A 26,043-nucleotide genomic window follows, 5' to 3' on the forward strand; every position below is an offset into this window, starting at 1 on the left:
AGTGCCTCGCCTTCCAAATACACGTACCGTCCCCCATGCGGATCCGGATCCTCTACGAACTGGTTCCCTTGCCCTATCTGCTCCTTTTCCTCGAACATATCCGCGTCCTCTACACCTCCTGCAGACTTGATCCCACTCATCCCCTGGTTGCTCCTCTCCTCTCCAACCCCCGCTCTCTGCTGCGCCTTCACCACTGTGTCCCTCCTACCCTCCAGCTATACACCCTTCATATCTTTTCCCAAGGTGGCTTCCATGAACTCCACCTCCCAGATGATACCCTCCCTCCCTCCCTCCGTTTACCCCTCCTATCAACTCTGATCCTCACCTCCCCCTCCCTCCCTCTGTCCTTTTCCTGGGCTCCTTCCCCTCACCTTCAATCCTGTTTTTTCCCTGCCTACCCTCTCTCTGACTCCCTTCTCTCCCCCGAGTCCTTTTGCTTTCCCCTCCACTGCCTTCCCCAATTATTCTCGCGTCCGCCCTGCCCTCCCCTTTTCTGTGACCTATCCCTCCACCGGTCCCCCCCTTTTCCTTGCCCTTCTCCCTTTTTCCCCCCTCATTGGTCCAGGTCCTCCCCCCACCCCCATCTGCCACCGTGTCGCCTCTATAGTGCTGTTTCAAGTGAATGTCAGTGTTGTGCGTCCCCTGTCAGTGTTGCCAACAGCCACTATACTGTCGCTGGTTGTGTTTTTTATCTCGTGCGAATAGAAACCAGACTGCCGCCGTGTTTTTTAATTGTGCCTGTCTACTTACTGTATGTCTTCATCCTCATCGTCAACGTCGTGTTTTCATATTTTAAATTCCACAACTTTCCGCCATTTTACATTTTTTTCACAATGTCACCGTTTTATCAGCTGTTTTTATTTGCTTGTTTATATTCTCATTATGTTTTTCAACTTTTCTGTAGGCTGTAGAGCGGCCTATTACGCTGCTGCCAGCCTGAGGGGGGGGGGGAATATCGAAATGCAATAAAGAAAAAAAAATAACCATTACGTTGCAATTACTCCACAATGTTAACGATTGCAGAGAAGGTCGATATCATTGCCGCATACTTTGAGACTCATAGAAATGTTGACGAAGCTCGTCACTGTCCACCTGTTTACTGAAACGGGAAGTGATAAACTTAGAGAAAGAGTCCGATCGCGGCCTGTGACAAACGATAATAACACAGTGAATGTTCTAGCTGTGGTTCCTCCAAATACTCATATTAGTTATTGACAAATTGCGCGAGGTTCATGAATTTCGCAAAGAAGTGTTCTACACATACTGCGTACATACAAATGGCATCCATATCATTTATCGCTGCATAAAGAACTGCATGGTGATGATTTTCACAATCGCCTGAATTTCTACAACTGGTTACAGGAACAATTGACAGTCAATGATAATTTCAATTCACAGATACTTTTCTCCGATGAATCAAATTTAACGAATCGTGGTGAAGTGAATCGACATAACATACATTATTGGTCAGAGGAGAGTCCTCATTCGGTAAGGCAATTTGAACATCAACGTCCATGAAGTGTCAACGTTTGGCGCGGTAGTTTAGGTACGCAGGTAATTGGCCCATATTTCACAGAAGGTAATCTTACTAGTCAAATGTACACCGACATTACGGAAAATGTTTTACCTATACTAATGGACAATGATCCACTTCAGACGAGACTCGATATGTGGATTCAACACATGGATGCCCAGCGCATTATTCACGACTAGCTCGAGAAGTTTTCAATCGAAACTATCCGGGTCGATGGATTGGACAAAGAGGTCCTCAAACGTGGCCCGCACGTTCACCCGATTTGACTTCTGCCGATATTTTCCCGTGGGGATAGCTAAAAGAGAGAGTTTACATGGATGTACCAACAACCCCCGAAGATATACGGCATCGAATTCGCAATGAATGTGCAAACATTAGCGCGGAGACAGTAATACATGTCGAATTGTTATTCAGACACAGAGTTGCAATGTGAATTAGAAACAACGGATTCACAGTAATCAAGCAGCCCGAAATAGTGCTAGGCAAGGGGACTCACAGTAATCAAGCACCTCGAAGTAGTGAGAGGCAAGGGGACTCACCAAAATCAAGCACCACGAAGACAACACATTACTACTACGTCCACGTCGTTGTTTCTGGTTAACACTAAATGTAATCCAAGAGTGCATTGCGGGAGGGTAGACGGTGTCACAAGATATCATTTTCCCAAATATCAAATAATGTACTTTGATTTTCATAATCGGATGTGCATTTTTTTGTGATATATTACCGCTTTGCAAAAAAAAAAAAAAAAAAAAAAAAAGTGGTTCAAGTGGCTCTAAGCACTATGGGACTTAACATCTGAGGTCATCAGTCCCCTAGACCCTAACTAACCTAAGGACATCACACACACCCATGCCCGAGGAAGGATTCGAACCTGCGACCGTAGCAGCAACGCGGTTCCGGACTGAAGCGCCTAGAACCGCTCGGTCACAACGGCCGGCTCAGTCCCTATTAATAGTTTCTCTGACACGTTTGTTCGCAGTTTCCACTCGCTGGAATGTCCAACTCATTTAATATCCATAATATTTATCAGTTGCCTTTGTGGTATTGCTAGGCGTTAACAATGGAGGTAAAGCTGAATTAATGAAAATAGATTCAGCAACAAGAAACATCTCCTGAAACTACAAGAAGACTTCGAAATTCAAAACGCAATAATAGAGGAGAAACACGTAATAAATTAGCAGACAAACATCAGAAATCAGACGCTATTTAAACTAATACAACATATTATTGCGAAAGAACAATCCCCTTCGACAACACAAAATAGTATCACAAACTAGGCAATATCCCCACCAGAGATCATCCACCACCGCACCACAGTAAAGCAATAACTTACACACTCAGCGCCGCTCGGAGTGGCCGCGCAGTTAGAGGCGTCATGTCACTAACCTTGCGACGCCTCCCGCCGGAGGCTCGAGTCCTCCCTCGGGCATGGGTGTGAGTGTTGTCCTTAGCATAAGTTAGTTTATGTAATGTGTAAGTCTAGGGACCGATGACATCAGCAGTTTGGTCCCTTAGGAATTCACACCCATTTGATATTTTTTTTTTTTTTTACACACACACAGCAGCTAGGACATATCTCCCGTCACACACTCACACACACACACACACACACACACACACACACACACACACACACTTTCCCTAGTCGTAAAATATAAACGCTTAGAAAATCTCACAGAGCGATAGCATACGCTTCCACCACTACCAAAACAAACAAAATACAAACGCATCACGCAAGAGGAAAATAAAACCCACGAAATGGTGAGAGGAGTGATACTCCCCCTCCCCCCCCCCAGAAAAAAGGAGTAAAGAAAAGAATAAAGACTGTTTATAGTAGTGAGTAAAGTATGCAAACTGTTCATAATCATATGAAAGAAAATTGTAAGCGAAAAAACTATATTGTTACAGTGAACACTGAAGATACTTTAGAATAAAGTGAAACGAGTTTGGTCTCAATAAGACTTTAATTAGAGTTGCAAAAGACGGCAGTTAACCTATACGACTTGTCCATCTGCAACTGCGATAAAAAGAGTGGACAAAAACAAAGGAGATAACATGTCTAACAAGGGAATGGTCAGACTTGTCATGTCGAAACCTGTGTTGCTTTTTTTACCACTGTGAGTTAACTTTGCAAGAAGTCTGTATGCAGAATTTTACCTGCTGACATGACCTGGAAGTCTGTAAACAATCTTATGAAGTAAGACATTATTGTCGCATGGTTTCCGCACTTATAACTGCCCCTTGTACAACCCTGACCTCTCTCGCTACGTTATACCAACGCCATCTAGTGACAAGGTGGCGTTAGCTACGCGCCGCTCTCTTGCCACAGCAGTGAGAGCTGATTCCCCCAGTGAAAGCGATCGTATAATAATTAAACATTCGTTGATAAATATGGCTGATATGTTATCTACAACATTCTTTCCAAATAGCTATGAAATAGACACAAATAAATATATGGTTTAGAACACGTCCAAATTTTATTTCTTGTAATTACCGCAAAAATGCGAAATATTGATACAATGTTCAAAACATAGTTTTTTTGTGCACCAAGAACATACAAGCAAAGACGACATATGACAGCCCTGCGAATCACAGACGTTGTTAGATGTCCGTAGACAAAACTCGGCTGGTGTTAGGAATGAATCAGGCCTAGTATCAGTATATACTGCGAGGGGTGCCACGTATATTTAATCAAATTCTGAAACCGTGGGGAGGAAAATTGATAATGTACTACTGACTGCAGCTTGAGAATATTGTCACCGTGATAGACAGGAAATTGCAGTGATGTGCACACAACAATTTTCTCTGTTAGCTTTCTGTAAAATGCCTCCCACTGACGGAAAAATTCTCTGTCTAAAGGTTGAATTATGCTCGTCGTGCCGGGTGGAATCTGAAGTATCTCTACTTTTTTGTCAGGGTGGGCTCGAAATACAGCTTTTAATGAATCAGACCTTTTATGACCTGACCACGAATCTAGAAGGCGAAGAGATTTGTTCCCGCAGAACGGAAGAAAAGCATGGGGCATGAAAAGTGTAACGTTTTCATTTCCCATTTTTCCAGACTTCGATGCGTCTACCACAAGATTGTTTGCGTAGAACATTGTTCTTTTGACACGTGGTCCAAAACGTCCAGTTGGTTCTTGAAGACACACATATAGTTGAGGCAGCAATGAACCATACAGACTAATTATGAGCATTATAGTGTATGAATGGGTGAGTGCAGTCGTGGACTGCGCAGTCGCCTCAATATGTTTTTCCCCTTTGAATGACAGTGTTCTTTTCGCACGCATTTCTTTTTGAAAACCTGACTGATCTGCATTGTACACGTACGATTCACTAAAACTAGCGATCTTATTTTTTGCATTCGTAAGAAAAGCTTCTGTCATTTCCATTTGGGTCACTTCATTTTCCGACCTGTTTCTCAATACAAATTTTGTTATTTTTCTTGCCACAATTTTATGTGATTTTTTGAAGCGACTAATCCAACTTTGAGAAGCTGTAAATTCTTTAGCGCCTATCGCGTTGGCAATCTCTAACGGCCAATCACGCAACGTTGTATCGCTGACACTAAATGACTGTTGTTTGGCATTGGTAAACAGCTTAAAAACGTCGCGCATTTATCTCCGTCGCAATTTCCAATCGACTCTTACGTCGTCCAGCGACTTCCTTTCTCCATCTATACAATTCACGTTCAGAACGGACAAAGCGATACTTATTTTGAACAGTACTGACACGTAGGTGTTTCTTACCACTTTCGTTCAACCAATACGTCACCGCTTTTTCTTTGTCTGATAAGGTAATTGTAGTTGCTGGTGTTACTTTCGGAGATAATTGATGATAGTACGTGGCGCTATCACTCGAAGAGTCTTCATGAGTGCAACTTTCGTCCGTGTCTTCGCCGTCTGTAGATTCACAGTCTGCAATATCGAGTGTTTCAGTTGCTTGTAGCCACATGTCTGCGCCATTTACATGCTCGTCTACAAGTTTAACAACCATATCGCACAACACATAGTCTTCACGCGTGTTTTCCGTTGATTGCTTCATTTGGCGTCTGTGGTATATCTCCATGGCAAGCAGCAAAACATTTACGGGGTTCACCATCACCTGTGAGGGGAGATTGAATGTTCACCGTAAAGTGGCTTGCGGAGTATAGATGAACATGTACAGAACATCTTTCACATCTCTAACCAGTTTCAGAACGATATGTTTCGAAATACGTACAAGAAATTAAAAGGACGTGCATGCCACAGAAACGAATATTCGATTCCCCTTTCCACCAAAACCGTGCAGCGATATTCCTCTTTAGTGAACGCCGCGATAAGACGGGCGCACTTGCCGACCATGTGCACAACGCTCGCGACTCGCCATTTCCAGGGGTGGCCAGCCGTCACTGCAAACGCCAAGCAGGAAACACAGCCATGTTCGTGATTTTTTTTAGGTGACTTCCAGTTCATGCCAGCAGCTACAGTTTTGCATACGGACCTTTTGCACAGTTAAATAACAGTGCTAAAAAAAGCAATACATGTTTCGGCATGACAAGTCTGACCATTCCCTTGTAAAAAAAATGGTTCAAATGGCTCTGAGCACTATGGGACTCAACTGCTGAGGTCATTAGTCCCCTAGAACTTAGAACTAGTTAAACCTAACTAACCTAAGGACATCACACACATCCATGCCCGAGGCAGGATTCGAACCTGCGACCGTAGCGGTCTCGCGGTTCCAGACTGCAGCGCCAGAACCGCGCGGCCACTTCGGCCGGCCATTCCCTTGTAAGTTTAATATTGGTTCAAATGGCTCTGAGCACTATGGGACTCAACTGTTGTGGTCATAAGTCCCCTAGAACTTAGAACTACTTAAACCGAACTAACCTAAGGACATCACACACATCCATGCCCGAGGCAGGATTCGAACCTACGACCGTAGCGGTCGTGCGGTTCCAGACTGTAGCGCCTTTAACCGCTCGGCCACTCCGGCCGGCTAAGTTTAATATTCTTAGCGTGCAACGGGCACCACAGCAGGACAACATTTTGCTGCTACCATGGATGTTTGACCTCAATTAATACTACCATACTTTTACTACAGTCACAATAGGACTTAGTGATCCTCACAAATCTGGAAGCTTTGTTGTTGTCTGATAGGCGCTTTGCCATCCAAACATTTCTCACAGAGATTGGTGTTGTCTTCTCTCCGCCGGCCGAAGTGGCCGTGCGGTTAAAGGCGCTGCAGCCTGGAACCGCAAGACCGCTACGGTCACAGGTTCGAATCCTGCCTCGGGCATGGATGTTTGTGATGTCCTTAGGTTAGTTAGGTTTAACTAGTTCTAAGTTCTAGGGGACTAATGACCTCAGCAGTTGAGTCCCATAGTGCTCAGAGCCATTTGAACCATTCTTCTCTCCACTCTGGACTTGAAAGCATCCGAAAATTGACGCAGAATCGCTATCACTCACCGGTATTGTTCCTCAGTCAGGGCTAATCGTTTTGGCAGCTCCTCCCCCGCATTGTCTGCAGTGGTGGAGAAGAACGATTCTTCGTCGGTGACACTAAGCTGCCCTCCCTGGACTGGTTCTGAAATTGAGATCATCCTTCACAGTTTAGCAGAGCATCTTCATTGACGACTGGAACTCGTCTCATTGATGATGGCAGGATAACAATGCCTTCAACGGCAAACAACCACCCAAAGCAATCTTTGTCATGTGAGCTCGTTGAAATAGCTGCGACGCTCTCGAGCTCTGAACCTGCTTGCTGCTTGTGATACCTGCCAGAGGTCCCATCCCAGAAAAACGTTATGGTTGCACTCTTTAAAACGATAAATTCGAAGGGCGGTGTTGCATTATTGTTAGCTATTCTTATAATACATGTTGCTGAAGGTTGCACGTTTTACCATTTGCGCTTTTCAGCACCCTTTCGCATCACGGATCATAGTCTTGTTTAGCTGCCGACGGTAAGCATACGGCATTACGAAAACGGAAGTCCATTAGCGTCCGGAGACGTTGGCCATCGATGTCGCCAATGAGATTTCCCGAAACCTTGGTGGCTCTCGTCCATGGAGGATTGGTATCTGTGGTGGTCACGTCCATAGAAATGGTCACCTCACTTTGTTTTCCGGATTTTTTTTTAAAATTGATCTCAATTTGTTCACTATCGGTCATTGTATTTGTTCGGGGCGGACGTCTCATGACGCTTGTTCAAGTTCAGCGTTGATCTACTCACTCAGTTTTTATATTACAGAGGGCACCTAGCCCTCTGACCGAACACCCTGAGCTACCGTGCCGGCTGAATTCGGCGGCTAGGCGAGCAGCTGGCACCTCTGTACGGTGACGGCGCACGGCTACTGCGTCTTGGGGAGTAACTTAATCCAGCGTCGCTGCTGTTATCGCCAAAAGTGGTCATTCCGGCTATTAGATAGGTGGTCAGAATATTCTGGCTCATCAATGTATCTAAGCGATCGAGGGCTATACGATCTCTCAGTATCAGTTCTACGAGGGGCGTTTGAAAAGTCCGTGCAAAGTCCGAGAGATGGCACCACTGGCGCGTATCGAGATCATGTTTAGTTATTAGCATCTTTGGAAAGAATGCACACCAAGTTCCAGCCTTATTGGTCTATTTCTTTGTGTTCGGCATTCGCGTGTATCAAGGAAGTCGAGTGATTGTCAAAAAATGGATGAAGAAAAATTTCGTGTGGTGATTAAACATTACTTTATGAAAGGAAAAACGCCTCAAGAGATTAAAGAGAAGCTTGATAAACATTACAGCGACTCTGCACCTTCTATTAGAACAGTTTATATCTGGTTTCAAAATTTTTGGAGTGGCCGTATGGGCACAAGTGGTGCTGAACGTTCTGGACGCCCTGTGGAGGTTACGACTCCAGAAATCATTGATAAAATCCATGACATGGTGATGAATGATAGAAGAGTTAAGGTGCGTGAGATTGCTAGTGCTGTGGGCATCTCGAATGAACGGGTATATAATATTTTGCATAAATATTTGGACATGGGAAAGCTATCCGCAAGATGGGTTCCGCGATTGCTCACGCTTTACCAAAAACAGAATCGCGTGAAGTGTTGCAAGGATGGTTTGCAGCTGTTCAGAAGAGTCCGCAGGAATTTAAGCGTCGTTTCCTCACTGTGGATGAAACATGGATACATTACTATACTCCTGAGACCAAACAACAATCTAAACAATGGGTTACCAAGTGAGAATCTGCACCAAAAAAGGCGAAGACCAGTCCTTCGGCCGAAAAGGTTATGGCGACTGTCTTTTGGGATTCGCTAGGGATAATCCTCATCGACTATCTGGAAAAGGGTAAAACTATTACAGGTTCATATTATTCGTCGCTATTGGACCGTTTGAACACCGAGCTGCAAGAAAAACGATTGGACCACAAAAAAGTCCTTTTCCATCACGACAATGCACCAGCAGTTGTGGTCGCAAAATTAATGGAAGTAGGATTCCAACTCGTTTCACATACCCCCTATTCTTCAGACTTGGCTCCCTCGGACTACTATTTGTTCCCCAATTTGAAGAAATGACTGGCGGGACAAAGTTTTTATTAAAACATGGGGGTGATTACAGCAACTAATAGCTATTTTGCAGACTTGGAAAATTTATTTTGTTCGGAAGGGATCAACAAATTTGAACAGCGTTAGACGAAGTGTATAAGTCTAAAAGGAGACTATGTCGAAAAATAAAAAAGGTTTACCCCAAACACGTAAGTAGTTTTTATTTTTGCACGGACTTTCCAAACGCCCCTCGTACACCATTTACAGTTACCCAAGTGACATGTGTGCTCATTTAAAGGCGTGACTAGTAATTTGTCTGGTAGTGCATAGGGAATGGGTATTAAATGTAAAAAACTGTAGTTTTTACCTTTTTTGCCATAAAGGTGTGAAGTTTCCGAACGTTTCTCGTACAATCTATATAAATAGGGATTTGATATACGAGGTGAGAGCAAGAGGTGGGGCTGTGTTGCAGGCGTGTCGTCGGCGGAGCACCTGCTGTCGCGGCCGGAGCTGCGCGCCTCTCTGTGGGCGACGGCGGGCTGCACGGCGGTGGGCAACGCGCTCGTGCTGCTGGGCCGCGGGCACGCCGCCAGCGCCGCCGACAACCGCGTCGTCAGCCTCGTCGTCCGCAACCTCGCAGGTCAGTCACAGCTCTGTGTTCTACACTAACCGACCGAAAGTATCCGGACATCTATTGTTGAACATCACTATGGGGGACGTCCACCCTTTGCCTATACGACGGCCTTATATCTACTGGAGCCAAATTCAGTGAGGTATCTGAATGTTTATACTGTTGTCGGGTGTCCAGTATGTAGTAGTCGGTTTCGTAACACGATACTTCGACAGTGTATCTTGGTGTCATAAGCACCACATCAAGAACTCTGTGCATTTCATTCAACAGGTGCGGGAACTTTGCTCCCGTGACTAGGACCTTACAGTAAGCTTTGCTGTGGTATCCCTCTTCATCAGAGTGCCGCTTGCTGATTACGGTTAGTTGAGAAAGTCAACCCGATAGTGACTAATCTCTAAGCCTACATGCTTTTTCAGATATATTGATGACACATTTGTGGTGTGGCCCCATGGTAGTGAAAGACTTCAGGAGTTCCTCCAACATCTGAACTCTTTGCATCCTAGTGTCAAATTCACTATGAAAGTGGAAGAGAATGGCAAACTCCCTTTTTTGGAAGTCTTAGTAAAGCGCGGAATCAACGGCACTTAAGAACACACTGTGTACAGGACAGCTACGCACAACGATTTTTATCTCCACACTGCCTGCTGCCATCATGCTTCTCAGCGTGAGGGTGTGCTACGTAAACTGGTACACAGGGACCGCGCAATTGGGATGAAGAAAGCTTACCAAGGGAGCTTAACCACCTTAAGTACGTTTTCAACAAAACAGACATGCTTTGAGGCAGCAAGTACAAGCCCAGCGGACAGAAAACGACGACGAGGAGAAGACAATGACGTATATGCCGTACGCCGGCAAAGTATCGAAGAAAATCGGCAGAGCCCTTGCTCGACGTAAAAATTAAATGTTTTCCGTCCACCTCGAAAAACGTATGCCCTAATAGCTACAGTGAAACATGGCTTGGGCCACTATAAATCAGGTTTTTACCGCATTCCATGCCGATGCGGTAAGACGTGTATCGAGGAGACTGTGTAAAGAATGGGAAAAGATTCAGGGAACACAGAGGACACACCGAACTTAATCAACCAACAAAATCTGCAGTCGCGGAACACTGCATGGCTATGGCGGACTCCATGAAGTAAAGAAACGGATGTTCTGAGACAGAACTCGTGGTTTTCTGACTGTGTTATAAAGGAAATACGAGTGGCTGACGTACTAATCAACAGAGACCCTGGGTCCACTGTCAGCAAAGCTTGGATCCCAGCACTCGGCCAACTAAAATCACAGCGTCGGCCGAGAGCTACTTTCGCTTTCGACGTAGGCCGCAGGAGTACTGAGGGATCAGAGTTCGCGACCAGCATCCAGTGGCACCGTAGGCGCCACAATTCCACTTGTCTCGGCGTGTGACCGTCAGTGGGGGAAGGGAGTGTAAAGGAGGCCTAATGTAGCAAAGACGCTCATTCTACATGTATCCCTGAAGACGACGGCAAGGTACCCTGTCGAAATATCGTGTTACGAAAACGACTGCACGCGAGCGGATACACGACAACAGTGCAGACGGTTGATTCGTCGGGAAGGCCTAAGATCACACAGGTATCTGAATGCTTTTGCAGAAATGGCAGTCCATTATTCTTCATGATCCGAATCCACAGTTGGTAGTGAGGCTGGACACTGCGGTCTGGAGCAAAGTTGACGTCCTAAATCATCCCAAAGGTGTTCCATTTGTAACATTTCCGATATTCCCTCACGGTCAGACTAATTTACAATGTGAATCTAACAATTACGTTGGTGTAAAACACATTCAATTTACATCGGCGAATCCTGACACAATATGGAATGGGTAACCTTGGAGGATAATGTACTGTTGGACATAGCTCTCTGTTAGACGGCAGTTTACACGGGTCCGTGACACTATGTTGGTACTGACCTAGCAGTCAGTGTTGCATCCCTGCATGTAATTCGCACTGTTCCAACCAGTGAAACTCACTTGACCTTACATCAAGTATAGTTATCAATACCCTACGCCCCAATTCTGCCTAATTAAGTTTTTAACACAACACGCTTGGGGAATATCAGTACAGCTGCTAGTAAAGGGAAACTAACTCTGGTAGAATTCGATTGTATTGTGGAGGCCCAGCGACCTCAAATTAAGTGGTTTTACATTCGTCCTTACAGCGAAAAAAATTCAAAGATAGCGCCTATCAGAGATCACAGAGCTTGCTCAAACGCAAGTGTGTCGTTATTAGTGGTACAAAAGCCAGACACGAAATTTCACTCAGGTAAGAGTTTATATTTTGTGAATACCACAACGCAGTTAATATATGTTGGAAAGGAAAATTAATGCTCTTTGCCAAGTGGGGTTTCTCACATTACTCAACGATAGTTATGAAAGCCGCAAATAAGTAATCTGGTATCCTGCAGATCAACGAATTCCACAAATTGCTAGTCATGACCAAAGGGTCATTGGCGACGACAGTATCACGAAACTGGAATAGTTAACAACTTATCAGTATACGGAATACAGCCTACTTTCACAAACAGGATTGATGTGTCACACACTCCCTAAGCTTCGCTCACCAGAGTCTAAACCTCAGCAGTTTATCACCAGCAGAAACATAATTCAAACACGTTCTTAATGTCCACTTCCTGCGATACTTTAGTTAAATAACGTTACTAGCACAGTATGAGAATGCGCATTAGCAAAGCTTCTTGAGCAATCAAAGCGCAGCGACCCTTGACGCACATCTGTCCTTTTCAACGGGCGAGCCGCGTCTCTTCTAAGACTGTTGATTCTCCCCACTGCTCACGAGTCTTGATTGCAGTGACGTCAGTCGCCGTCATAGTTTACCCAATATTCATTATGGTTGTAATTACATCATTCTCTACGATTTACGTATACGGAGACAAACTCTAAACATTGCTTTAATAAATACGAGGACTTCTCTGTTGTCCGCCACAATAAAATGAATAGTGCACTATTTCTCCTTTCTGATTGGGTCTGAAGATGGACTCGTCCTCAGGTACCAAAGTGAAGAGGTGTCCGCTCCCCCCCCCCCCCCCCCCAGAACACTATCTTAACGTCTACGTCTGGTCCTTTCTCTGTATTCCTGTGCCTGCTCCTACACTTTCCAGGCCCTGCTGGCTTCTCCCACAATGCTGACTGGTGATACTGATTGCCGCCGTCCGCACCAGCCCCGAATGCGCTCCTGTCCCCTCTTAGTCAATTCTGATAGGCTTACTCCAGTCTGTATACTTCAGTCTGTATACTCCGATCTTTATGCTGCTTTCCGCTTTCTTATTACAACAAAATCCTGCATGAATTAATATGTTTCCCAAATAATTACGTTTATTAATTACCATTCTCAATTATTTAAATTTTTAATTATCACTGTGAGTGTGCGCAGTGTTGTGACAACACAGTGCCACGTCTGACGTTGAGCTCAGGTCAGGACTCTGGGCAGGCTACTCCATATCAGGAATGATATTATCCGTAAATCATTCCCTTACAGATCCCGCTTAATGACAGCGTGCAATGGCAAGATGATAAAATCAGTCATCGTCTCCGAACAGTTCACATGCTCTACGCAATGCTTTAAACGTGTTATTGTTCTTCGGCTTTTAGGGTTTTCTTAATCGCGATAACGAGACCACACCCAAGCTACAAAAGTCACACCCATAGTGTAACACCGCCTCTTTCATACTGCAATGTTGGCATTACACGCGATGGCAGGAAATGTTCCCCAAGCTTTCGCCTAACCCAAACCTTTCCTTCGGATTGTTACAGGATATAACGTGATTCATCACTCCAGATCACTCGTTTCCAGTCATCCACTGTCCAGTGGCGTTCCCCTTTGCACCTCCTCAAGCGTCGTTTAGCACTGACTACAGAAATGAGTGGTGAGCTACTGGACCGTTGTATTCCACTCTTTTTAACTTCATACGCACAGTCATTGTGCTAGTCGAACTACTGGTAGCACTTTGAAACTTACGAGTGATTCCTTCCGACAATTTCATGCGGTTTTTTTTTTTCCAGCCACCTTCAGCAGCACTCGACAGTCACTGTCCGTCAGTACATTTGGTCTGTCTGGTCTACATTTATCTGTGGTTGTCCCTTAGCGTCTCCACTTCACAGTCACATCGCCAAATATCGATTTGTGCAGATTTAAAGGGTTGAAATGTCTCTGCTGCATCTGATGGTCGGAAGACATCCAATGAGTAGTCCACTTCTATGTCACTGAGTACTCCTGGCCAACCCAGTCTGTTGTCACTACTTCTCTACTGACAACACAGTAGCAGCCACCTCCATGTGTACTGGTGGGTTCGCTTCTCGCGACATCTAGATGATGATGATGTTTGGTTTGTGGGGCGCTCAACTGCGTGGTTATCAGCGCCCGTACAATTACCCAATCTTTGCTCAGTCCAATTTCGCCACTTTCCTGGATGATGATGAAATGATGAGGACAACACAAACGCCCAGTCATCTCGAGGCAGGTGAAAATCCCTGACCCCGCCGGGAATCGAACCCGGGACCCCGTGCTCGGGAAGCGAGAACGCTACCGCGAGACCACGAGCGGCGGACTCTCGCGACCTCTAATGGTGTATTCCGCATTACATATGGATTACCGGGCACAGTTAACCAGATAGTGTATTTAAATGCATTACAATGAAATTACTTAATATTATGAAAGCTTAACGTACAGGGTCTTTCCAAAAGATTCAACGGATGACTGTCTTCCACGTGAATGACATTAGAAACCTGTGTGGAATTTAAAAATTAGTCGTGGAAATTAATAGTTTATCTTCGTATCAGTTGTAAACTCGTGCCGTTTCCTGTAGGGTTTCCCTCACAAAGCTACCTCGCAAGCTCACATACTAGCTAATTCATTACCCAACAGCAGCTTTTTCCACAACGGCGAGAACATATTCAATTTCATTTCTCAGAGTGATGGACCACCACCCCACAGTCAACTGCATGTTGAAGCATTTTTAACAATGAGCTGTCTCATCGTTGAATCTCGCATTACACCACTGCTATCCAAGGTCGCCTGATCACAAGTTGTTTCTGCTGTACCGGACGAAGTAACACCCGTCGGTACGGTAGTGGATTCTTAGCTTTACTCGTGGAGAGGTCTGAGATAATACTACAACGTATAATATATCGGTTCACATGAAAAAGGTGAAATACTTAGATTTGTTGCCATCTTTGTCCACAGGAATGTAGCGAGTATTTATTACTTTCCACGTACATTTACGTATTGCTTGACACAGAACAAGATACTAGTCTCGTCTCACAGAGAACAACAGTCCGCTGTGCCGTAAGTAAGCGAGCTGGTGCGGTACCGTATGGAAACGCTTCTGAGCGTGTCTATGCTTCCGTCTTTCATTTGTTGTTGCTTCCAGCAGTCACTATGTTTACTTGCGATTAAGTCGCCACGGTAACTCGTTCTTCTGACGAAACCACAGTTTTTTTATGTGGACGATGGGAAAGATTCTGTCTATGCTCCTTCCCTCCGAAAAATTTTTGGTTCAATGGCTCTGAGCACTATGGGACTCAACTGCTGAGGTCATTAGTCCCCTAGAACTTAGAACTAGTTAAACCTAACTAACCTAAGGACATCACAAACATCCATGCCCGAGGCAGGATTCGAACCTGCGACCGTAGCGGTCTTGCGGTTCCAGACTGCAGCGCCTTTAACCGCACGGCCACTTCGGCCGGCTAATTTTTGGTCAACCGCGGCACCACATAGTAACCGCAGTGACTACCGGAATAAAGAAATACTCACAAAATTATGGGACGAGTTTGACAATCGTCTAGATATTGACTGAGACACACCCCCATTAAAGCCTAGTTGTTTTTTCCTATTCGTTGACGATAGTCTTGAAATATCTCAACAGTATTAACAGTTACATGCAATTCGGTACGGAAGTAGAAAAAGACTTTGCATTGCCCTTCCTCGACTTCCTCTTCTGCCACAAACGCAATGTATGCCTTGGGTACAGAATCTCCAGAAAAATTACTTTCACCGATCTGTACCTGCTCGCCATGAGCCGTCATCATCCGGCACAGAAGTGCACTGTGTTACAAACATTGACACATCAAACACGAACGATATCAGACGCCAGTAACCTGTCCCAAGCGCCAAGCAGTCTACGCAAGATCTTCGGGAACAACAGCTACAACGATCACCAAATAAATGAAGTGGTCTCAAACAAGAATCGCAGTAAGACCAGGAAAAGTAACTTGCTTTTTTGTTGTTCTGTGGCACCGTATTGGGCAAGACAATCCGCTTGCAGGAAAGACACAAAATAAAATCGATCTTCAGTCCTCAGTGAAATATCCGGCATTTAATGAGACCAATTAAAGATGTGGCAGGTCTCACAACAGCTGGGTTGTACAAGATATCTTTTGAGTGTGGCCAGTCTTACGTCTAACAAATAATGCGCACTGTATAACAACGCAGGTATCACTGAGTCTCCTGACCGACTCAGTTTGATATCACTGCTTCTCTACTGAGAATGCAGTACTCCCTACTTTCTTTTATAATGACTCTGAGCACTATGGGACTTAACATCTATGGTCATCAGTCCCCTAGAACTTAGAACTACTTAAACCTAACTAACCTAAGGACAGCACACAACACCCAGCCATCACGAGGCAGAGAAAATCCCTGACCCCGCCGGGAATCGAACCCGGGAACCCGGGCGTGGGAAGCGAGAACGCTACCGCACGACCACGAGATGCGGGCACTTTCTTTTATACTCGTGGGTCCACCTCTCGTGACATCTAATGGCGTATCCCGCATTATATAGGGGTATACAGATACTTTTGACCAGGTAACGTATTTAAATGCATTACAATTGAATTACACTCCTGGAAATGGAAAAAAGAACACATTGACACCGGTGTGTCAGACCCACCATACTTGCTCCGGACACTGCGAGAGGGCTGTACAAGCAATGATCACACGCACGGCACAGCGGACACACCAGGAACCGCGGTGTTGGCCGTCGAATGGCGCTAGCTGCGCAGCATTTGTGCACCGCCGCCGTCAGTGTCAGCCAGTTTGCCGTGGCATACGGAGCTCCATCGCAGTCTTTAACACTGGTAGCATGCCGCGACAGCGTGGACGTGAACCGTATGTGCAGGTGACGGACTTTGAGCGAGGGCGTATAGTGGGCATGCGGGAGGCCGGGTGGACGTACCGCCGAATTGCTCAACACGTGGGGCGTGAGGTCTCCACAGTACATCGATGTTGTCGCCAGTGAACGGCGGAAGGTGCACGTGCCCGTCGACCTGGGACCGGACCGCAGCGACGCACGGATGCACGCCAAGACCGTAGGATCCTACGCAGTGCCGTAGGGGACCGCACCGCCACTTCCCAGCAAATTAGGGACACTGTTGCTCCTGGGGTATCGGCGAGGACCATTCGCAACCGTCTCCATGAAGCTGGGCTACGGTCCCGTACACCGTTAGGCCGTCTTCCGCTCACGCCCCAACATCGTGCAGCCCGCCTCCAGTGGTGTCGCGACAGGCGTGAATGGAGGGACGAATGGAGACGTGTCGTCTTCAGCGATGAGAGTCGCTTCTGCATTGGTGCCAATGATGGTCGTATGCGTGTTTGGCGCCGTGCAGGTGAGCGCCTCAATCAGGACTGCATACGACCGAGGCACACAGGGCCAACACCCGGCATCATGGTGTGGGGAGCGATCTCCTACACTGGCCGTACACACTGGTGATCGTCGAGGGGACACTGAATAGTGCACGGTACATCCAAACCGTCATCGAACCCATCGTTCTACCATTCCTAGACCGGCAAGGGAACTTGCTGTTCCAACAGGACAATGCACGTCCGCATGTATCCCGTGCCACCCAACGTGCTCTAGAAGGTATAAGTCAACTACCCTGGCCAGCAAGATCTCCGGATCTGTCCCCCATTGAGCATGTTTGGGACTGGATGAAGCGTCGTCTCACGCGGTCTGCACGTCCAGCACGAACGCTGGTCCAACTGAGGCGCCAGGTGGAAATGGCATGGCAAGCCGTTCCACAGGACTACATCCAGCATCTCTACGATCGTCTCCATGGGAGAATAGCAGCCTGTATTGCTGCGAAAGGTGGATATACACTGTACTAGTGCCGACATTGTGCATGCTCTGTTGCCTGTGTCTATGTGCCTGTGGTTCTGTCAGTGTGATCATGTGATGTATCTGACCCCAGGAATGTGTTAATAAAGTTTCCCCTTCCTGGGACAATGAATTCACGGTGTTCTTATTTCAATTTCCAGGAGTGTACTTGTGATTATGAACCCTTATCCTACTGGGTCTTTCAAAAAGTTTCAACGGTGAGAGGTTTTATTGTATACGCTACCCCAAAAATTTCACTTTACCTAAGTGTGCTCTGGAAAACGATCACTGGATCAAATTTGACGAAACATCTGTCGTGGCCCGCACTAACGACTTCTGGAGCTGTGTTATTAATGAAGCCATTGAATTAAAAATCACCAACAATATCCCTAAGTGAGATGGTGGTTTGCAGCTCAACGCGCCGTGTGATGCAATAATAACGAGGTAGAAACGGGAGCACCGCACTTGGGGTCAATGTGTGATCGCCTACCGTGAGCACCAGTGACGTCAGAGCCGGCAACTAGAGCATATAAGGGCGTATCAATAGCCAATCAGCTGTAATTCCATCTGACAATGGCCATGGAGTCCATGGTCGAAACTTCGTAGCATTTTAACCACTTGACGCGTCTGTACGACCAACATTCTATTCAATGTGACCGCGGCGAGACTCTTGTCGTGCATGCACTGGAGGGCACACTGTACACTTGTGAAACGTAAACGTAAACTTTGATCCTAAACGTTAATTGAAAAGGTAACTCATCGTTTTATTTGAATGTGGTATAAGATATGTCCTTGAAAAAGCAGATGGTTCTTTTGAAAATAAAAATTTCGTAGTCCTATGTATAAGCTAAAATTTAACCCAAGTTTCTATCTTCACACATGAGAAGGTATAGTCTTGTAAAATCGGATGAATGTCTTTGGAAACATCATGTATTATAATGGTAATATTAGATGCAAAATAATATAAGACTTTGATTTCAATAAGTTCTGTGAAGGTACTCTTCAACTGAGAAGAAAGATTGAATTCAGTCTTAAACTGCATCACCTTACGTGCTCTTGGATACATGCACACTATATTCGTGTAACTGTCCCCTTTCGGCACTAATGATAAGCCTTGGAATCTTTCTAGAGGTTGTTTCCTGTCCTAGAATTACTATGCAAGTTTTCTCTATTTTCTGAGAAAGTTAAATACTGGCAGTGACAAAAAAAATGGTTCAAATGGCTCTGAGCACTATGGGACTTAACTTCTGAGGTCATCAGTCCCCTAGAACTTAGAACTACTTAAACCTAGCTAACCTAAGGACATCACACACATCCATGCCCGAGGCAGGGTTCGAACCTGCGACCGTAGCAGTACACTTTCTGGGGTATTGTAGAACTAAAACCAGCTATAATGATTATAGCATGCATCTCTACTTTGAAAATACTTGTAGGCTGAGTTTCAGCAAAAAATTATTCCATAACTCATTAGTGAATGGCAATATTCGGAAACTAGTTCCTTCTTGTGCTTTTCAAGCTTTTCTGGCGGATCTGTTGCAAATGCATTTCTTGGGTTTGTCGATTGGTAAGATTATGTAAACCTTAAAACATTTCTTCTAAACAGCTTTTTGAGATCTCCAGTTCGTTATGAAAGTTGCTGCTGTAAGGCGCAGCTAACGATACTCAAGCGGCGGCATCCGAATTTATTGGGACCATGAGAAGAGTGACTCATTCACGGAAGAGCTCTTATACTTGGTCGCGGGACGTTGTAGAGATTTACTTCAGTTTTTAGCCACAGCAATGCGTGGCATCACAAACATTGCCTACGACGCGCGCGCAGAAGCCCTCTGTTCGGTTGCCTGTAGGGAGCACTGTAGAGCTCTATTTTCGTCCAACAGTAAGAGCTTTCCCGTGCATGTATGATACCTGCTAGTGGCCCCGATACATCTGGACGCCGCCCGAATCTTGTGGTCGTGCGGTAGCGTTCTCGCTTCCCACGCCCGGGTTCCCGGGTTCGATTCCCGGCGGGGTCAGGGATTTTCTCTGCCTCGTGATGGCTGGGTGTTGTGTGCTGTCCTTAGGTTAGTTAGGTTTAAGTAGTTCTAAGTTCTAGGGGACTGATGACCGTAGCAGTTAAGTCCCATAGTGCTCAGAGCCATTTGAACCATTTGAACATCTGGACGCCGCCACGCGAATGTCATGAAACGCGTCTTGCAGCAATAACTACTGGAACCACGTGAAAATGTCGAACATGCACGGGAAAGCTCTTACTGTTGGACGAAAATACAGTTCAATACTGCTCCCTACCGGGAGCCGAACAGAGGGCTTCCGTGCGCGCGTCGTGGGCAATACCTGTGATGCCGCGCGTTGCTGTGGCTAAGAACTGTGGGACTTACACCATGTTATCTTGCGGCAAACCCGAGAAGTATTTGCGTGATTTTCGTCATTTTTAAATCGCCTATAGCAGTAATGATGCGTACTGACAATGAAGCTGAATTAAGGTGCCTCATTAATTGCCGGCCAGAGTGGCCGAGCGGTTCTAGGCGCTACAGTCTGGAACCACGCGACCGTTACGGTCACAGGTTGGAATCCTGCCTCGGGCATGGATGTGTCTGATGTCCTTAGGTTAGTTAGGTTTAAGTAGTTCTAAGTTCTAGGGGACTGATGACCTCAGACGTTAAGTCCCATAGTGCTCACAGCCATTTGAACCATTTTTGCATTTTAATAGCAGCGGTTTTCTCAGACTTTGACTTCTTCCTGCAGCACTGTAGAAACAAGAAACTTCATCTGCGTGATTTTCTTGAGCTTGAACCGAAGAGAAAATAAAAAAAAAATTCCTCACACCCGATTCCACTACTCTGTCTACACTACAGGTTTTTAACAATGTTGAGTGGAATACATTCGCTGAAATATATTAAATGTATTCGCAGTTGCGAATATGGACAACCACTAGCTATACGAAACGATAGCGAAAATTAATGTCGAGGCGGGACTCAAACCCGGATTTCCCACTTATTGCGAGCGGTCGCCTTACAATTAGGCTACGCGAGCACGACTCACGGCCAGACCCAAGCTTCCACATGTTGTCAGTTTTTGAATAACACAAGCACTGCAGTATCGTATTTATCCGCTGACACTGTAAAGCTACTTTCAAGTAAACTGTTTCTCATGTACAGGAATATGCATAATGGATGTACGAGTACAGGATTTAGATGCATAGCAGACGATATATGGAGGTTTGGGTCTGGCCGTGAATCGGTTTCGGATAGTCAAGAGGTAAGGCGACCTCTCGCGATACTCGGGAAATCCGTGTTCGAGTCTTGGTCCGGCACAAATTTTCACCGTTGCCATTCCACTGTACATCTACATCTACATCTACATGACTACTTTGCAATTCACCTTTAAGTGCTTGGCAGAGGGTTCGTCGAACCACAATCATACTATCTCTCTACCATTCCACTCCCGAACAGCGCGCGGGAAGAACGAACACCTAAACCTTTCTGTTCGAGCTCTGATTTCTCTTATTTTATTTTGATGATCATTCCTACTTATGTAGGTTGGGCTCAACAAAATATTTTCGCATTCGGAAGAGAAAGTTGGTGACTTAAATTTCGTAAATAGATCTCGCCGCGACGAGAAACGTCTTTGCTGTAATGACTTCCATCCCAATTCACGTATCATATCTGCCACACTCTCTCCCCTACTACGTGATAATACAAAACGAGCTGCCCTTTTTTGCACCCTTTCGATGTCCTCCGTCAATCCCACCTGGTAAGTATCCCACACCGCGCAGCAACATTCTAACAGAGGACGAACGAGTGTAGTGTAAGCTGTCTCTTTAGTGGACTTGTTGCATCTTCTAAGTGTCCTGCCAATAAAACGCAACCTTTGGCTCGCCTTCCCCACAATATTATCTATGTGGTCTTTCCAACTGAAGTTGTTCGTAATTTTAACACCCAGGTACTTAGTTGAATTGACAGCCTTGAGAATTGTACTATTTATCGAGTAATCGAATTCCAACGGATTTCTTTTGGAATTCATGTGGATCACCTCACACTTTTCGTTATTTAGCGTCAACTGCCACTTGCCACACCATACAGCAATCTTTTCTAAATCGCTTTGTAACTGATACTGGTCTTCGGATGACCTTACTAGACGGTAAATTACAACATCATCTGCGAACAACCTAAGAGAACTGCTCAGATTGTCACCCAGGTCATTTATATAGATCAGGAACAGCAGAGGTCCCAGGACGCTTCCCTGGGGAACACCTGATATCACTTCAGTTTTACTCTATGATTTGCCGTCTATTACTACGAACTGCGATCTTCCTGACAGGAAATCACGAATCCAGTCGCACAACTGAGACGATACCCCACAGGCCCGCAGCTTGATTAGAAGTCGCTTGTGAGGAACGGTGTCAAAAGCTTTCCGGAAATCTAGAAATACGGAATCAACTTGAGATCCCCTGTCGATAGCGGCCATTACTTCGTGTGATTAAAGAGCTAGCTGCGTTGCACAAGAACGATGTTTTCTGAAACCGTGCTGATTACGTATCAATAGATCGTTCCCTTCGAGGTGATTCATAATGTTTGAATACAGTATATGCTCCAAAACCCTACTGCAAACCGACGTCAATGGTATAGGTCTGTAGTTAGATGGATTACTCCTACTACCCTTCTTAAACACTGGTGCGACCTGCGCAATTTTCCAATCTGTAGGTACAGATCTATCGGTGAGCGAGCGGTTGTATATGAGTGCTAAGTAGGGAGCTATTGTATCAGCGTAATCTGAAAGGAACCTAATCGGTATACAATCTGGACCTGAAGACTTGCCCGTATCAAGCGATTTGAGTTGCTTCGCAATCCCTAAGGTATCTACTTCTAAGAAACTCATGCTAGCAGCTGTTCGTGTTTCAAATTCTGGAATATTCCATTCATCTTCCCTGGTGAAGGAATTTCGGAAAACTGCGTTCAATAACTCCGCTTTAGCGGCACAGTCGTCGGTAACAGTACCATCGGCACTGCGCAGCGAAGGTGTTGACTGCGTCTTGCCGCTTGTGTACTTTACATACGACCAGAATTTCTTCGGATTTTCTACTAAATTTCGAGACAATGTTTCGTTGTGGGACCTATTAAAGGCATCTCGCATTGAAGTCCGTGCCAAATCCACCAGAAACAAACGCAAAATAATTTTATTTAAAAAAGCGGATAAAGTGTCACTAGAAGCCTTCCTAAGAGACAATCAGTAAATTTTAGCCAATCTTCGGGATTTGGCGTTCTTCTGAACTTCGCATGCTTTTTCCGTTGCCTCTGCAACAGGGTTCGGACCTGTTTTGTGTACCACGGGGGATCAGTTCCATCTCTTACCAATTTATGAGGTATGAATCTCTCAATTGCTGTTGCTACTATATCTTTGAATTTGAGTCACATCTCGTCTACATTTGCGTAGTCAGTTCGGAAGGAATGGAGATTGTCTCTTAGGAAGGCTTCTAGTGACACTTTATCCGCTTTTTTAAATAAAATTATTTTGCGTTTGTTTCTGGTGGATTTGGAAGAAACGGTATTGAGCCTAGCTACAACGACCTTGTGATCACTAATCCCTATATCAGTCATGATGCTCTCTATCATCTCTGGATTGTTTGTGGCTATGAGGCTTTAACACCCTCAACTATCCTGGCGATTATCATAATTCTGAAGTACAGTTAATGGTTGTCTATATTCGCAACTACGAATACATTTAATGTATTTCATAACGGCTGCAGTCGCCGGAACTTTGCATCGTATTTCTGAATAACACAAGCACTGCAATATCGTACACTCACTGAAGGTCTTCTTTATCGCCTTTTCCCATATCTCTACCTAATCGCAATGTTATATCGGCTTTGGCAGTGCTAGTGGTAATTGGCGGCCGGATGCTCTTGCTGATGGCACCACTTCCCCTGCGACGGAATCTGTGTACGTAATCTGTTTGTGTCCAGGTCAACTCGTATGTTCAAGTGTGACTACGTTTTATAAATGTTGACGTAGCGTGTATCTGTAACGTTGGTACCGGTTCTGTAATAACGTAGCAGAATGTGGGAAACCGCCTAAAACCCACGTCCAGTCCAGTCGGCATACCGGCCCCTGTCGTTACTTCACCGGTGGGACTCCCCGTGTGCTAGGAGTGAGTGCTTTAACACCCTCATCTATCCTGGTGAGTATCATAATTCTGAACTATTAGGGATAAGAAACCAAACATCTTGCTTAGGCGATCGTCAACAGCTTGCACAAATTTTAAAAAATGCATAACACAGTACTGTCTGTAATAATGCTATTTTTTATTTTGCTACCGGTTTCGGTTCTGAACCATCATCAATGGCAGCTGTATAATATAAAAAAGCGGACAATGTGACAATGCGATTTAAGAAAAAACAAGAAACACCGTTAAATCGATCAAGATACTCACAAAAATTATAACAGATCTATCACATGTCATACATGCTTAAACGTAAGTTACCACAGAAAACCGTAACTGCGAAGGAAGATCATAAATTGTGACAAGATTAAAATATGATGGCATATTGGCACAAGGACAAAATGTGATGTACGGCAATACAAGTCAAAGAAATTCAAAGTGAAAGATGACAATCCTGACCGAATCCAAAGGAGTTGCGATTAAATACTTCTGTGATAATCAGATTTAAAAAAACTGAAGTATTAAGAGTTGTGCACTTGTTATTACATAAAAACACCAATAACATGAAATATGATGTAAAATATAAACAGGATTGATGAATGTGAGAATATAAATCCTTTACAATCAAGTCAAAAAATGTAAGCATGTAAAATACAAGCTACAGAGTAATCCATGATATTAAAATCAGTCAATCCATATCTGACGAAAATACGCATTAAATGAAATTAATACGCAGTAAATGTAATTGTTAGGAGTGAAGAAAAATAAAAAGGATGTTAGAATATGTAGATGCAAAACATCTAAAATTTTATGCATATGCTACAATCTAACCAAAAATTTTTATGAAGAAACATGGTATACAACTAAACTGTTACACATTGGTTAAAAAAATATGTCATCCGAAAGTCTACTCAATCACAAAATGAAATTAAAATTCCAATTATCATAGAGATGAAAATTAATAAAGAGATATGGTATGAATCTACACTTCAACACATTGGTTAAAAATATTTCATCAACGTACTATATTGTCGCGAGAAATCATAAAAAAGACCAACTAGCATACAGACAAAAATTTATAAAGGGATAACAATACTCAATTCTAAAATTAAAATACAAAGAAATAATCATATCATACGACAATTTTCTTTGACAAAACCAGAAATACAATGGCAAAAAATACCTCCTTCCTATAAATACCTTCAAAGCCCCACAATATTTTGTTATTTTCGCAATACGTTTAAGGTCAGGGTTAAAAGCTCCCTCCTATTTTTTCCCATTGTATCCCTGGTTTTGTCAAAAATTTTATCTGGAATAATATAGTTTTGTTTTTATGTTTTAGGTTTGAATGAAGTTCACGTTATAATTTTTACATTTAAAAAACATTACTTTCAGTTATCGGTTTTGCTTTTGGACCAAAATCTAGTTTTTCTCTCATCTGGTCCTAAATAAAAGGTAGCTCGTTCACTTTACTTATAAATTTGGACACATCCAGTAATAAAAAGGTTATGACGTAATCTGTTTTCTATTCCATAAGTAGCGCACATAAAAACAAAACTATGTATTCCATATTAAATCCACCAAAGATGCCTTTATGGAAACCTGAAAACTGTCTGGCACATAAAAAAATATATACTGCAGCAATAAAAAGACGTTTCAATTTATAAAACGGATATTTATATACTTGCTGCGGATAATGGTCAGAGCAACAAACTTGTCACAAGACGTAAATTTGTGTGAATAAAAAGGAAGTTAATTCGTTACACGGAGGGAGTGCCGTGGTTGGTTTGCAAAGAGCCAGATAGTCACAGCAGGGCTAAGATATGTTACAGAAATGAAGTCCACAAAGAAGTTAGGTTGGTGAAACCTCCTAGCTGGGTGGAGCTGGTGCCAGCGAGAGCTTGATACTTTGAACCAACGCCCTCCGGTGGGCACTAGCAGTCCACACGTAATTCCTCTCCTTCGATCGCTATTGACTACACACAGCGAGTGCATAGAAAGAACATTGTCAGCAGTTCACGTTTCACGTGAACAAACAACCTCTTCTGAAGCGAAGATCTTATTTGTCACGTAGACCACAAGGAATTATACTTGATCTTTGTA

The 26,043-nt window shown here is 44.4% G+C and overlaps 1 protein-coding gene across 1 annotated transcript in view; it reads left to right on the top strand.

Moving 5' to 3' along the window:
- LOC126183839 (relaxin receptor 1-like) overlaps window positions 1–26,043 on the top strand; it is an 847,723-nt gene that overhangs the window by 711,867 nt on the left and 109,813 nt on the right. The window contains exon 14 of the mRNA XM_049926099.1: window positions 9,508–9,675. Within this exon, the coding sequence (XP_049782056.1) occupies window positions 9,508–9,675 (168 nt within the window). The remainder of the gene's footprint in view (window positions 1–9,507; window positions 9,676–26,043) is intronic.

Source organism: Schistocerca cancellata, chromosome 4 (assembly GCF_023864275.1).
Source record: "Schistocerca cancellata isolate TAMUIC-IGC-003103 chromosome 4, iqSchCanc2.1, whole genome shotgun sequence".
Taxonomy (NCBI): Eukaryota; Metazoa; Arthropoda; class Insecta; order Orthoptera; family Acrididae; genus Schistocerca; species Schistocerca cancellata.